The following is a 13977-nucleotide window of genomic DNA, read 5'->3' on the forward strand; positions in this document are numbered from 1 at the left end:
AAAGTATTTCTAATGAGACAGAAAATCAATACTGCACTTGTGTATTGTTCAGCAGCAACTAGGATGAGGAGAGGTGAAGGAGTGGCAGGGTATGATAGCATGAAGAACAGAACAGAACGGGGCATGGAACCTTTATAAGCATCTACAAGAGAGGAAATAAAGGAAGGAATAGATATTGTAAGTTCTAGCCAGTGCAGTGCCTAGAGGTGGCTGTGGAACAATAAAATATGAATTAGAGTGATTATGAAGGAGAGGCAGGGTATGATAGCATGAAGGACAGGGTAGAACAGGATATGGAACCTTTTATAAACATCTACAATAGAGGAAATAAAGAAAAGATATTGTAATTTCTAGCCAGTGCAGTGTTTACAGGTGGCTGTGGAATAATAAAAGATGAATTAGAGTGATTACTGATTAAGAAAAGGTTATTCATATAGTAAAAATGTTCAGGCTGTCAGTAGAGGGTAGAAGGTGGCAGTAGAGAGGCAAAGAAAGAGGCAAACAAGGGCGTATGTAGTCTTATAAAGCATAAATGGGTCATGAGTATCAGACAGAAGCCACAACAACACTGCCTGATGGTGAAGGGTGAAAATAGGGATGATGAATAAAGGACAGAATAAGAGAGGTTTGTAGTGTGTGACAATGAGAAGGAGAGAGTAAAAAAAAGTAGGAGGGTAGAGAAGACACAGGGTAAGAGGGAAGTGTGAAGTGTGACAGTGAGAAGCAGAATAGCAGAAGAAAGCAGTCAGGGAGCAGAAGAAAGTAGGAAGGATAAATAAGGCACAGGGTGAGAGGGAACTGTGTAGTGTGACAGTGAGAAGCAGGACAGAGCAGAAGACATCTACAACATTATGTCTGATGTGGTCCCAGTTTCCCACCACCCAGGACCAGGCCTCAGTGGTTATGGGTGAGATCTCTCCTCACCAAGATGATCGTTGCTATGAGTCGTACCCTTCCACCTCCACTCCGTCCAGCTACAGCAAGCTCAACTACAATGAGACCATGCAGAGGTACAGTCCCCTTCCTGGGTTCTTGTGGGCACCTCCACCCCACCTCCTCACTTACTGCCTCTACCCTCACCCGTTGTAAGTCCCCTCGTGTGGTGCTGGGCCACTGCGAGGGAGAGGGTAGGCACTCTGTGAGGTTTTCTAGTCCGTGGTAGTGTGTGGTAGGTGGTGGTGGGGAGGGAGGCAAGGAGCAGGGAAGGAGGTGCACACAGTCCCTGCCTCGTTTTATTTCTCTATGTGGTGTGGTCTGATGTGTGAACCCCCACTCTTCTAGGTGCAGAAGGGGCAAGAGAGTGTGACCTCCTCCTCTGAGTCCCCCTCCAGTTATGGCCACCTCAACTACTCAGAGACCATTCATAGGTAAGCTGCTGCACAGTCTGGCTTTTGGATGACTCCCACTTCTACCCTCATTTAACTGACTGATCTTCATTAGTGTCACCACTGCTCCCCCCCACTTAGCTCAGAACTACCAGGACATTTGAGGACACCATACATCTACCCATCCATCCATCCATCCATCCGTACCTCTGGTCACTCATCCATTGTCCATCCATCTCATGGTGAGACGAGTTGTGTGTGAGACAAAGGTGATGACAGGAAAGTCTGAAAGTCTGGGTTTTGTCCTTTGTCATAGTTGTGTGTGGCTATGTTTAGGAAGACACTGGCAAAGGCACACCACTAACAACAAACAAAGCCATATGTCTGTGTATGTATGTGCCTCCTGTTGGTCAGTGTCTGTACAAAAGTAAGGTTGTTTGTGTGCATGTGTAGGTGGGCAAGACATGTCCATGTAGGAATGTTAGGTGAGATATCTTCACCCATCTTTTTTTTCTTTTTTTTTTTTTCAATTATTGTTGTAAAAAGAAGTTTTGAACAGCATGAGAAGTTATAGAACATTGAACAGTCTGCAGTAATTGTAACAGACTTGGTGCCTTTTTGCTGTCATGACATGTACTTGAAAACTGCACAGATTTGCATGGCAGGAGTGACTGAATGCAAAGTGTTGTGTACAGTCTTTTTATGTAGAGTGCAGCTGGTGGACTTTACCAATAACAAACCTCCAGATCAACAAATATGATAAAACACATAATAAACTTATGCCACAACATACCAAAACATAAAGTGGTCTTAAGTTTTTGCCCTAGTAAGTGCAGGCAGCTACCTAATTGTTGTTTGAATAGTTTCAAGCCGAGACTCATTGTAGGATTAGTGGGACCTGTTTGTATTCCCCAGATAAGAGGAACAAGATAGGAGTAGATGCCAAGATGTGAGGGTTGTAGGGAACTAGAACCAGGGCATAATTTCAGGGATGTGTGTCTGTATTGTTGTCTGGTTTGGTTATTAGGAAGGATATGCAGTGGTGTATTTCTTCTGTGTGAATTAATAATGCAGAATGATATTTGTCTATCTCACTCATTATTTCTGATAGAGCAAGTTTTGAGTGTGGTAAATATATGCAAGAAATTTCTCGAGTGTTGAAATTTCAGTAAAACCTCATTTGACTGTTTGAATGAAATGTTGAGAAATAGGAAGTGAAAGGAAATTCTAGCCAAAAATAGTAACAGTGTAAGGGTATTATGTTAGCAGCCATTTTATTAGTGTGATAGTAAAGGCTGTGTTGGGGAGACAGAGAATGAGACTGAGGTGCTAAAATGCTGTGTTAGCGTAGCACACCAACACGCATACACACACACATACATAACAGATTCATGCCTGCAAAAACACAAATAGGTAAATAGACACAAACACACACATCAGTCAGAGAGAATGTTGGCAGGAAGCTTCACTCACCATATCATACCCAAGCATCTCATGAGTTCAGTGTCTCCTTCCTGATGCATCATGAGGGAGTCTCACTAGATGGAGCACTGATGTTACTGTTGTGTGATGGTCGAGGCACACTGCATGTTCTAGCACACGGGTAGAAATGACGTGTTTATTTTGTAAGTTGAGAAAGGAATTAGATGAGCAGTGTAGTAGTATAAATAGTAGTCAGCCTCCACTGTCCCAGGTTAGAAGACACTGCCTCTTCCAGCCCCCACTCATAGATTAAACTTACAAATACTGATGGAGAACTTGTTTGTCAAAATTATTCTGTCTTGAACAAAGGTTACCAAACCAAACCCACACAGCACAGCAGCTCAGTGTGTGACTGTGTATGTGTTGCCAAGGCTGTGGTGGTGTGTGTGCCTGATCCTGGAGAGAATATGAGCTGGTGTGTGTGTGTGTGTGTGTGTGTGTGTGTGTGTGTGTGTGTGTGTGTGTGTGTGTTTCAGGGAGAGATGTTCTCAAATCTAGATATATTTATGCACATATGCTGTCAATCCCTTGACACACACACACACACACACACAGACACACACATATCTGACATGACGAGACTGTTATGTATAAGTGAAGCAAAACTCATGCAATACACAGTTAAAAAAATCAAGATAATTTTGCCTTAAAGAGAATTATTTAGTAGCTGTTATTGATATAATTTTTGACATGGAGGCACGTCATTCACTGTAGCCTGAATGTGTTGCTGAGTGGCTTGTCTGTAGTGCCTGGAGTCATACACTGTTGACCCACCCATCTGTAAACACTGACTGAGTGTTGAGGAGCGGTGACACAGTGCAGTGTGTGAGGGACGCTGTCACTGTTCACCCAGGGTAGGGAGGACTGAAGGAAGTCCAGATGCCAGTCATGTGATGCAGCTTACGTGTGATGGCCCGCCCCTCCCCTCACCACCCCCCCCCCATCCTTACCACCCCCACTCCTCTGCACCACCCAAGCAGAGGGGAGAGCCTGCTGGGAGGGGTGGTGAGGGGAGGGGGCAGGTGGGGTGCTAGCTAGCTGTACTTTGTTAACTGTGTATTTGTTGTCAGCTGTTATGTACAAGTTTGATCCTGCTCTCAGAGACCCTGGTGTGGTGGTGGTGGTGGTGGTGGTGCCACAGCCAGTGTTTTGCTCATTAAGGCACCAACAATGCTCATGTTTCCTTACTTTAATTTAGACTATACTTAATTATACTCAAAGTATATGAAAGTATAATTGTTACATATTTGCTGCACACTCAAAGTGTCTCATTGGTGTAGTGGCCCAGTGGGGTTGTGTTGGGTTAGAGTAACTTGTTGTCAGCAGTCAGGCCTGGCCAGGCCAGGTGCCTCTGCTGCAGGACACATCCTGCCCGGCCTGGTCTGGCATGGCCTGCTGCTGTGTATCAGTCTGAGCCACCACAGGGCTGCTAAATTTTGACTGCTGTCCCTGGCTTCAGCCTCTGTGGAAAGTGATGTACAGCACAGTATTTCTTTCAATAAAGTATTTTGGAGAGAGATTAAATTTTTCCTCCCCATTCAAATGAATCTCCCAGTGTGAGGTGCAGCTTGTGTGTCCCTCATGTGCCTCAAGGTGCTGAGGTGAGGCAAGGTGGGGTGTGGGGGGCAGAGTTGTGGGAGGTGTGGTGACTGCCATGGTAGAGGTCTCTGAGGGCAAGAACATATCAACACTGTTATTACTCAAGTGCTATTCTGTATTACCTTGATCCTGAATGTATTCCACCTGTGCCTCAGAGTAGCTGAGGCAACATGTACTTAATTACTGTAATGGTGTGCTGTGGGGCTGTGCAGGGAGGAGGTCACACTCTGACTGGAGAAAATTAACACTTCATACTGTTTGATGATGTGGTGATATTTATGATGAATTATTGGGGTTTGTACTTATCTGTCCATGCTGTACTGTTAGATTGATTGAGTGGGCCACTGTATGTAATGACAGGGAGGACAGTGCAGGCTGGGAAGAAACAGACTGCAGGAAGGGTGCCAGGGGCAGATCAAACAGAGTAATGCTTACAAATGTTTATTAAATAGGAACATTTCATCTTGATTCATGTATAACTTAGGTATTCAACTTTTCAGTAAGGGATGGGGAATGAAAAGAGACTAAACATAATGAATGAGAGAATGCAACACTTAAATACAGAATACATAGGAACCAGATTCAAGCTATTGAAATGAGAACACTGATATCCACTTAAAGCACAAAGGCAGAAGAAGCTTTGTATAAAGATAAGACAAAAGTGGACAAAGGATAAGACAAGGAATAGAGGGATGGAAGCTAGGACACACTAGGCAGGCAGGCAAGCAGGAAGGGGAAGGGAAGTATGGAAGTGAAAATATGAAAGAAAGAGACTAGGCAGGCAATGCAAGGGAGAGATGTACTAGGCAAGCAGACAGGAAGATAGGATGCTTAGAAGGGAGAACATACACAGCAAACTAGGCAGGCAGGCAAGTAGGAAGAGGGAAGGAAAGGTAAGCAGTGGAAATGTAAAAGTAAGAGTCTAGGCAGGCAAGGGAGGGATGTACTAGTTTAGCAAACAGGAAGATAGGGAGAACATACAGCAAATTAGGCAAGCAGGGTGAAGGGGGGGAAAGGAGCCAGGATGTGACAGGAATGCATGCCAGCAAGAGGGGGTTGTGAGGGAGGTGGGAATGCCATTGTCTCATATATTCCAGGTTCTTTCGGAGTCAACCCAAAACTGTGTCATCTGACGAGAGCGGCGACAGCAAGATGGAAGTGTCTCACCTTGGCAGTCTTGGTAAGATGAGTGTGTCTGTTTGTTTTGTGCCTCTCTCTCTCTCTCTCTCTCTCTCTCTCTCTCTCTCTCTCTCTCTCTCTCTCTCTCTCTCTCTCTCTCTCTCTCTCTCTCTCTCTCTCTCTCTCTCTCTCTCTCTCTCTCTCTCTCTCTCTCTCTCTCTCTCTCTCTCTCTCTCTCTCAGTGTTTGGTAACATAACACTGAAGGGAATCAATGATGTCAATGATGTTAGATGTTGTTTTTAGTTTTATTATTTTATGAAGTGAGTAATACGGCATTTTTGATAAAAAAAAAATGAGTAACTTTTCCTTTCACATCATTGTTTAGTGAATGAGGAATTACACATTCACTCCTGTATAGACTAAATTCCTTGTATTTTTAAGAAGTGCCATTCATTTTTTATAACTTAACCAACTACATAAAGAGCCAACACTCACATCACACAACAAACCACCTTGAAACCCTCACAACCCCTTCACACACCCTCATGAGTACCCAGCCTTATAGCCCCCCACAAGCCACCCTCATACCTAAGAAACACACACCTCAACCCTCAAAGACGTCACACCCACACCAACACCTGAGCTATCACCGTCACACCAGCCCTCACCACCTCTCCACTCTCAGGCTCCAACACCAACAAGCAGTCGCAAGATAACTCACAGTCTCAGTCCGGTTCGGGGTCAGGGGACAACTGCGACCACACCAGAAAGTCAGAGAGCACGGCCAATGGGAGTGGCAGCGGTAGTGGGGCCACGGGACGCACTTCCAGCCAGGGGCGTTCTTACAAACACGTGCAGCTGACAGAGGAGGTTCTTTCGAGGCACAATGCAGACATGCAGAAGATGTTTATGCAGCGGCAGAGGACAGGACCCAAGCCTCACAAGGACAAGGGGAAGCTGAAGCCCATGAAGAAGCTCATTAAAAGGCCTGGAGAGAGAGTACGTTGGGTCTTGCTTTGCTTGATTGAATGTTGCCAAAAGATAACAGTTTCTACACCTTTAGTCCACTGTTCTCTATCTTTCTTGGTGTTATTTACCTATTCCTTGCCATTTTGAGTGTTTGCTACTTTCCAGTGTTTTTTCATCCCTTTCCTGTCCTATATTACTGGTGTTGATGATCTGTGTTGCCTCCTATCCACTAACACAAATCATGTTGATGCAGACGTGTGGTGTGAAGCGAGGCGGTGGAGCCATGGAGCATGAGGCCACCGCCAGCAAGCAGCCGTTCCTGGCACCCTCAGCGGCAGGCTCCAGCTCCTCCCTCAAGCCTTCCTCTGTGGATGTGTGGGGCCAAGGAGAGAGCCAGACACACATACAGTCCTCTGGGTAAGTATTTCCTGTGGTTACTTGCATTGCTTTCTCTTTCTGCTGTTTGTTTATGTAAGAAGAAAGAAATTAAGAAAGAAAAATTGTTATCATCTGTTTGGTTGAGTTTGAATTGTTTGTTTGCTTGTCTTGAAAGTTACAGGAAGTTATTAGCATCCTTCACTCACTTATTGCATGACTCATTGTGTGTGTGCCTCAGATCTGCGGGGGCAACAGTGGGCCCTGGCACCACTCACGTGGCGGCATCTCAGTACCCAAGCATTGTGCCGGGCTTCTACTTCCCCACCAGTACCTCCAGCATCTCCCAGGTGCCCCCTGTGTCCCGTGCCCCTGCCCCAGTGCCCCTGGTACTCCCATCACAGCAGCCCACCTTCCTCCACCCTCAAGGTAATCCTTCACCCCAGGCTGGGAGGTGTGAACTGTTCAGGGCTGGTTCTCTGAATTTTTTGTGGTACTATTCATGTTATTTTCCTAAACTTTCATTTGTTGGTTCTTAGTAAGTTAGGAATGTCCTGGGCTCATCAATTGAGGACATGATGCGTTATGTGTTGGATTTACTGAGGCAGGGTTTGTGTTGGCAGGGGTGGCAGCCGTGCCTGTCCAGTACATCCCAGGGGTCATGTACCAGCCGGTGGGGCCGCCGCTGTTCAACGCGCCGCCACTAATGCTGCCCAACGTGGTATACCAACACACGGCAGTGCACACACCTCTCAACCAAGTGCCTGTGCCTGTGTCTGACGGAGAGAAGCCCTCTGGGGCCGAGAGTGACCATGACCTGTTTGAGCCCATCCCTCAGTCAGCCAAGGTTAGTGTGACCTCACCTCTGCTTACAAGTGCACTATTTGCTATGTGGCATATGTAGCTTGCTGCCGTTCCCGTGCAGCCAACACTGATTTGTGTGTTGTGTGCACAGAGTTTCATCGCCAAGCACTCCACCTCACACCTGCGCCGGCCGGACTCTCAGGCCACGTCTGTGAAGGCTGAGCCTGGGTCAGCCCGGGGCAGCACTGCCTCTGCCTCAGGGAAGGTGATCAGCTCCCACTCCCATGTGGCGGAGAGCATCAGATCCTACGTGGAGGACACCACCACTGTGTCCCCGGGATGTGCCCCCAAGGTGAGCCTGCACTACACACCCTGTACTGCCCTGGCCACTGCTTGTTCCTGCCCCACACCTCACCACCTCACCACCTCACCACCTCCTCTCCATACACATTGGTCATGGCTACAATGCTTGTTCTTTTCTTCATTCACTCCACCCTACCTCACCACCTCATCTTGCTCCACACACAACCACACACTGGTGATGGGTCCTTTCACCCTCCACCTCCATACAACCACACTGCCTTGCTCCACACACCAATGCTGCTCCCTGCATCACCTTGGCATCCTTCATGCAGTGCACTACCTTGTGGTTCTCCTCCTCTTCACTTTCCTCAGCATCACATCAAATCACAGTTTTGCCAGCCTTTCAACAAGCATTGCTCATCATTGTACCTTGCATCTCCATTGCCTCACACACCACATCACACATTCCACCACCTCATCACAGTTTTCCTGCATCCTGCACCTTCTTCTCTGCCCTCTCACTTTAAGTTTTGTATTATCAATTCTTGATAACAGCACAACTTTGTATATTTTGTGTGAAGTAACATTTGGAGATGATATAAACTCATTTTTTTCAATAGTTTTTCTTGAATGCTTTTATTCATTCTTCTCAGTTTGAGTATCACAATTGTATTCCTTGGAGTAAACATAGATTTTTTCCAAGTAATATTGACTAAAGGAAGAAAATTAAGCAAGACAGTGGTGAAGAATTTCCTATATGTCAAAGTCAACATGATAATATGGCAATGCTCAGCCCTGTTTGTTTAAATTGCTTCCTTTGCATGTGTATCTCTTTCTGTTGTTTCCCTGTACCAGAAGCACCACTGTGTAAATACTGGTAGTGATCTGTACACACTGATGCATGTCTTGCTGTGACTGAAGTAGATGAATCTCTTGATGGCATCACTGTTTAGACTCACCATCACTGTTGTGGCAGTTGTGATTGCAGGCCACAGTTTGCCATGAGTCAGGTAGTCAGTGGGAAGGAGGGAGTCAGTGGCAGCACATCTCTCAGGCGGGAGTCATGATGAAACTTTTGGCCGAGGCTGTAGTATAAGTGTGATGTGCTAACCCGCAGGATACTGAGAAGAAACGTGCCTCATCACAGGTCTCACAGTATTCACAGTCTACCAGCGTGCGAGCCGAGGCCGAGAGTATCGGCTCCCCGGAGAAACAGGACAAGATGACCATGGAGCCGCGCCATGAGAACTCCAGGTGAGCGTAACGTGAGGTAATGCTAGGGGCTCAGGCGGGGCAGGGTGGGGTGGGGCGGGGTGGGGCGAAGTGGAATGGGGTGGGTGGAGCAGCAGCATCACACTTCTGGCGTTGGTTCAACTGTGACCATACATTGATCCATCTCTCCATCATGTATTCTTGGCAGCAGTCAGGGAGTGTCCGGGTGACCAGGAGCAGGACTGCAGCCACCCGGATAGGTCCTGAGGTGACCCCTGACTCGCCTGTAGTGTTTTGAGGTAGAGGAGGTCACCACCCGTGCAACCTCATTTGTCGTCACCATGCATTCACAATATAGCCATGCATTTCTTGTGTTTCTGTGACATATATAGTGTTGCTGATATTGCTGTTTGTGTGTATGTGTGTGGATGTTTTTTCTTCCCTTGCTAGTGACCCCTTGCATTATGAGGGGTCATGCAGGGAGGTGGTTTGTAATGAAGCTCTCTCCCCCTCTGTTTCCTTGCAGTGACATGGTGCTATCAGTGACCAGCTCCACCGGCTCTCCTGGTGAATACAAGTCCAGCGACGACAGCATGCAGAACGTGTCAGACTCCAGCGAGGTAACTATTAGTAACCTTACATTGTTAATCTTCAACTTATGTTAAAGATTTGTCAGTGTGTTTTAGCTCATGTGTTTAAGATTGATCACTGCATATTCTGCATTCATAAATCAAGAAAAGGATAATTATTTCATTAGCAACTTTAGAAAAAAAACTTGGCAAATATTCCTGAATCACAATTGAGGCAACAACATCACACACACACAAAGGCCTTCAATACCACCTCACATTCCTGCTCCTCATATCTCTCTCTCTCTCTCTTTCTCTCTGTCTGTACAGGTGTCGGGCATGGGCATGAAGTGGAACATTCCCCGTGCTAAGTGCCAACGGCCGGTACTGAGTGACCCGCCATGGCTGGAGGATGTGAAGCTGACCCCGGAGCTGCTCTACAAGTACCAACTGGAGACCAAGGAGCTTGTGGACGTCCTGCGGCACGACATGGATAAGCTGAAGAGTGTGCGGCAGGTGTGTGCTGGTGTGGCATGTGATGGTGGCTGGATGGGTACTGGCTGGTGTGTGGTGCTAGTGTGGTATGGTGTGTTGTTTATGGTGTTTGGTGCAGGTATGGTGAATGGTGGTAAAGTAAATACAAAAATAGATGAAAAATTGATAAAATAAAAAGCACACATTTGCAATAGAGAAGAATGTGTGTGTGTGTGTGTGTGTGTGTGTGTGTGTGTGTGTGTGTGTGTGTGTGTGTGTGTGTGTGTGTGTAATTCACCTCGGTTGCCTGCTGGTCACCCAGCCAGTCTTCCCCATTACGGAGTGAACTCAGAGCTCATAGACTGATCTTTGGGTAGGACTGAGACCACAACACATTCCACACACCGGGAAAGCGAGGCCACAACCCCTCCAGTTACATCCTGTACCTATTTACTGCTAGGTGAACAGGGGCTACACATTAAGAGGCTTGCCCATTTGCCTCGCCGCGCTGGGACTCGAACCCGGCCCTCTCGATTGTGAGTTGAGCGTGCTAACCATTACACTACGTGATGTGTGTAAAGTGTGTGTGTGTGTGTGTGTGTGTGTGTGTGTGTGTGTGTGTGTGTGTGTGTGTGTGTGTTAACAAACCACGTATTCCAGCCCACAATGGTGGATGACCAGCTGTCGTCACTGTACAATGAATTGGAGTTGGATGGATCCAGCCCTGACCTGCACCTGGAGGACGGGGTCACCTCTTCCTCAGGCGATGACCAGGCTGGCACGTCATCACAGGTGAGCAGCGCCACAGGTGTTGGAAGGTCATATGTTAATGTGGAATAATTTCTTGGTCATAGCACAAAACCACCATTCATCTTCTCTGTCTACATATCTGACTTGCATTTTCCTTAAAGAACATAAACTCATTTCACTCGTCTTCTGAATAGCTTTTTCTGACCTTTGCTTATCTGTCTTCAGTACACCTAACCCTCCGTTATTGCACGAAATTGGTGCCTAAAAACTGCGCGATAGCAGAAAATGCGATAACGGAAGTGAAGAATAAATAGGAAATAAATTGGTGCCTCAACCCAAAAATGTTCCTAAAAAGTTTTCCTGTTACCCTAAATTTACTACAGTTAATACTGGAGTAGCTTATTAACATTTGACAATCTGAAATGAATGAAGACCAGCTCTGAACAACAGGATACCATGTGCGAGACTGATGGGTGGTGGTAGTGGTGGTGATGGTTGTGAGCAATCAGCTCCCTTATTCAAATCACGTGATGTGAATACACAGCGATGATTGGCTGCTGGCTCCTCCTCCTCCACATGATCATCATCTTTCTCCCCCTCCACTTCTTCCTCTTCCTCCTCCTTCCTCTCTCCCATCTAAACATTCGTCAGTGTGTGGTTGGGATATGGGTACTACTACTACTACTACTACTACTACTACTACTACTACTACTACTACTACTACTACTACTACTACTACTACTACTACTACTACTTCTACTTCTTCTACTATTACGGGTGTACGATAACGACTTTCAAGATGCGCTAAAACTGAATTTTGCAGATTTTCATAAATGCATGATAACGCCTAAACGCGATAACGGAAGGGTGCGATAACGAAGAGTTAGGTGTAAATGGAACATCCCATTAAACAGATGTAACCCAAGTCAGCATTAACCATAATGTAATTCCCTTATCATCAAGTGTTGTGACTTCCTTGTGTCTTTCCAGCAGCAACCAGCACCAAGAAAGAAAAGATCATCCTCCTACTTCAGCAAGATGGCAATGCTGCATGAGGAGGACGCCCCCATGCCACCTTCAGAGGTCTGGTGTTGCCATCGCCAGCATGCCCCAGAGACTTCCAGCTCTTCCTCATAAAATCCCGAGGCTCAACATCCCTTCCCTGAGACCACCCATGTGTTTGGCATAACCTGAAAGGGGACATATCACAGAGCTCGGCAATTCCTGACCCTTGAGAAACTATTAAAGCCAGCACCCGGCACCCTGGTGGTGGTGGGGCGGCAAGTAGTGCAAACCTGGTACCTGTAGTGAAGTGAGCCTCAATGCTGAACACTGGAAATGCTGTAGTGCTGCTGTGAGGCCAGTGTTGTGAAGCAGGGTGGTACTGTTAGCTGCCTGTGCTTGGTGACCCTTTGCCTGGTGGAAGGAGGTTGTGAGGTCAGAGACAGCAAATGGTGACATGTTGACATGCTTGGAAAATTATGCAGGTCATGTCACCACTGCCACAAGTCACTCAGGGCAGCACGTAACTGGCAGCATATATATGTCTTTTTGATCAAGATGACGTGTATTTTTCTTTTCCACAATCTATTTTTACTACTGCCTTCTTAGTTCTTCTTGAAGCTGGAGCCTTCATAGCTATTGTTTAAGTGGCTCAGGTGTCACTTGGTCCTCATACTTTACTTGCTGGTTCCTTCCCTTCTCTCTCTGCCTACCATCCCTTCTTGATTATGCTGGCAAGTCAAGAAAGTGCCATTTGATCCTGCAGTGACATGTCCAGACTCACTTCAAAGATTCCTCTCTTGGTATATTTTTATTTCACTAAGGAATCCTTCATCTTTCATAGAAAAGCTAGGCATTCATCCTTTCATCTGGGTGTTGTTTCAGTGAGCTGCATCCTGGAGGTAATTCATCCTCAACAGTTTCATTGGATTCATCATGGCATTCTGAGTATTGTGAATGTTGAACTGGATTGGTACAGTAAGAATTAAGTGCCATGTTAGAAGATGAGCATTGGAAGCATGTTATTCAGTAGGACCCCAAGCAGCCTCTTGCCTCAGTGACTGCCACACCTGATGCTTGGTGGTCACAGGAGCTGCCCTCCTCAGTGACCAGCAGCTGTCTTTTAAGTTAAGTGAGCAATTCTTGGTGCTTTTGTTTCAAAGGAGAGAATGGAAGAGTGGAGAGCAGCAACTCTAGGCATGGCTGTGAGAGATGTGCATTTGTCATGTGGTGTGTGTGGTAAGGAGATGTGTATATGCTGTGCTAGAGAGTGTGCAGCAGCAGCAGCAGGGTGTTGCAACACACCTTGGCTGGCATTCAGGTGAGGCGAGGTGAGGGGTGGAAGTCGTGGTGCGCAGCGTGGCTGCCATGAGCTGAGGGGTGTGGTGTCTTCCAGCCTTTGGGGTCCAGTGTAGCACTTGAAGTAGGAAGGAATCTTTTCTTAACTTTTTGATATTCATTGAATTTTTTTGTAGGGATTTCCTTGTTACAGGATGAAATGTGTATTTATGAGGTGAATTACAAAGAATGAGATAAAACGGAAACAAATATAATCATGATTCAGTTTGCTGAAGACACACCCGAGTCTCATCATCATTGTTGTGTGTACTGTTCACAATTAATGCCTTCACCATCACACTACACTTTCCCACCAAGAGGTTTTAGTCACACCTGGTCTGGTGAATCCCAGCCAGAACTCTGATCTCGGAACACTGCACCGGCAGTCATACAACTGTAGCTAAGCTGTAGATATGCTATTTTATTGTTATACATATATATATATATATATATATATATATATATATATATATATATATATATATATATATATATATATATATATATATATATATATATATATATATATATATATATATATATATATATATATATATATATATATATATAAATATATATACAAAGACACAATTTTATGATTTTTAAACAAAATTGTGTTATATTGTTAATTTTGTAATAAAACTCAGATGATAAA

At 45.7% G+C, this 13977-nt stretch overlaps 1 protein-coding gene across 6 annotated transcripts in view; it reads left to right on the forward strand.

The window, feature by feature from the left end:
* Positions 1-13977, forward strand: part of LOC123501253 (period circadian protein-like) — a 43972-nt gene extending 29995 nt beyond the window's left edge. The window contains exons 13-24 of one of the 6 annotated variants that reach the window (XM_045249986.1): positions 871-1010; positions 5504-5586; positions 6212-6525; positions 6749-6912; positions 7112-7299; positions 7494-7717; positions 7826-8026; positions 9095-9231; positions 9716-9809; positions 10089-10274; positions 10893-11024; positions 11973-13977. In XM_045249986.1, the coding sequence (XP_045105921.1) occupies positions 871-1010; positions 5504-5586; positions 6212-6525; positions 6749-6912; positions 7112-7299; positions 7494-7717; positions 7826-8026; positions 9095-9231; positions 9716-9809; positions 10089-10274; positions 10893-11024; positions 11973-12119 (2010 nt within the window). In that variant the 3' untranslated portion in view covers positions 12120-13977. Of the gene's footprint in view, positions 1-870; positions 1011-1281; positions 1368-5503; positions 5587-6211; positions 6526-6748; positions 6913-7111; positions 7300-7493; positions 7718-7825; positions 8027-9094; positions 9232-9715; positions 9810-10088; positions 10275-10892; positions 11025-11972 lie in introns of all 6 variants that reach the window. The other 5 variants (XM_045249988.1, XM_045249991.1, XM_045249989.1 and 2 more) reach the window with 5 other exon arrangements.

The sequence above is a fragment of the Portunus trituberculatus genome, chromosome 9 (genome assembly GCF_017591435.1).
Source record: "Portunus trituberculatus isolate SZX2019 chromosome 9, ASM1759143v1, whole genome shotgun sequence".
Lineage (NCBI taxonomy): Eukaryota > Metazoa > Arthropoda > Malacostraca > Decapoda > Portunidae > Portunus > Portunus trituberculatus.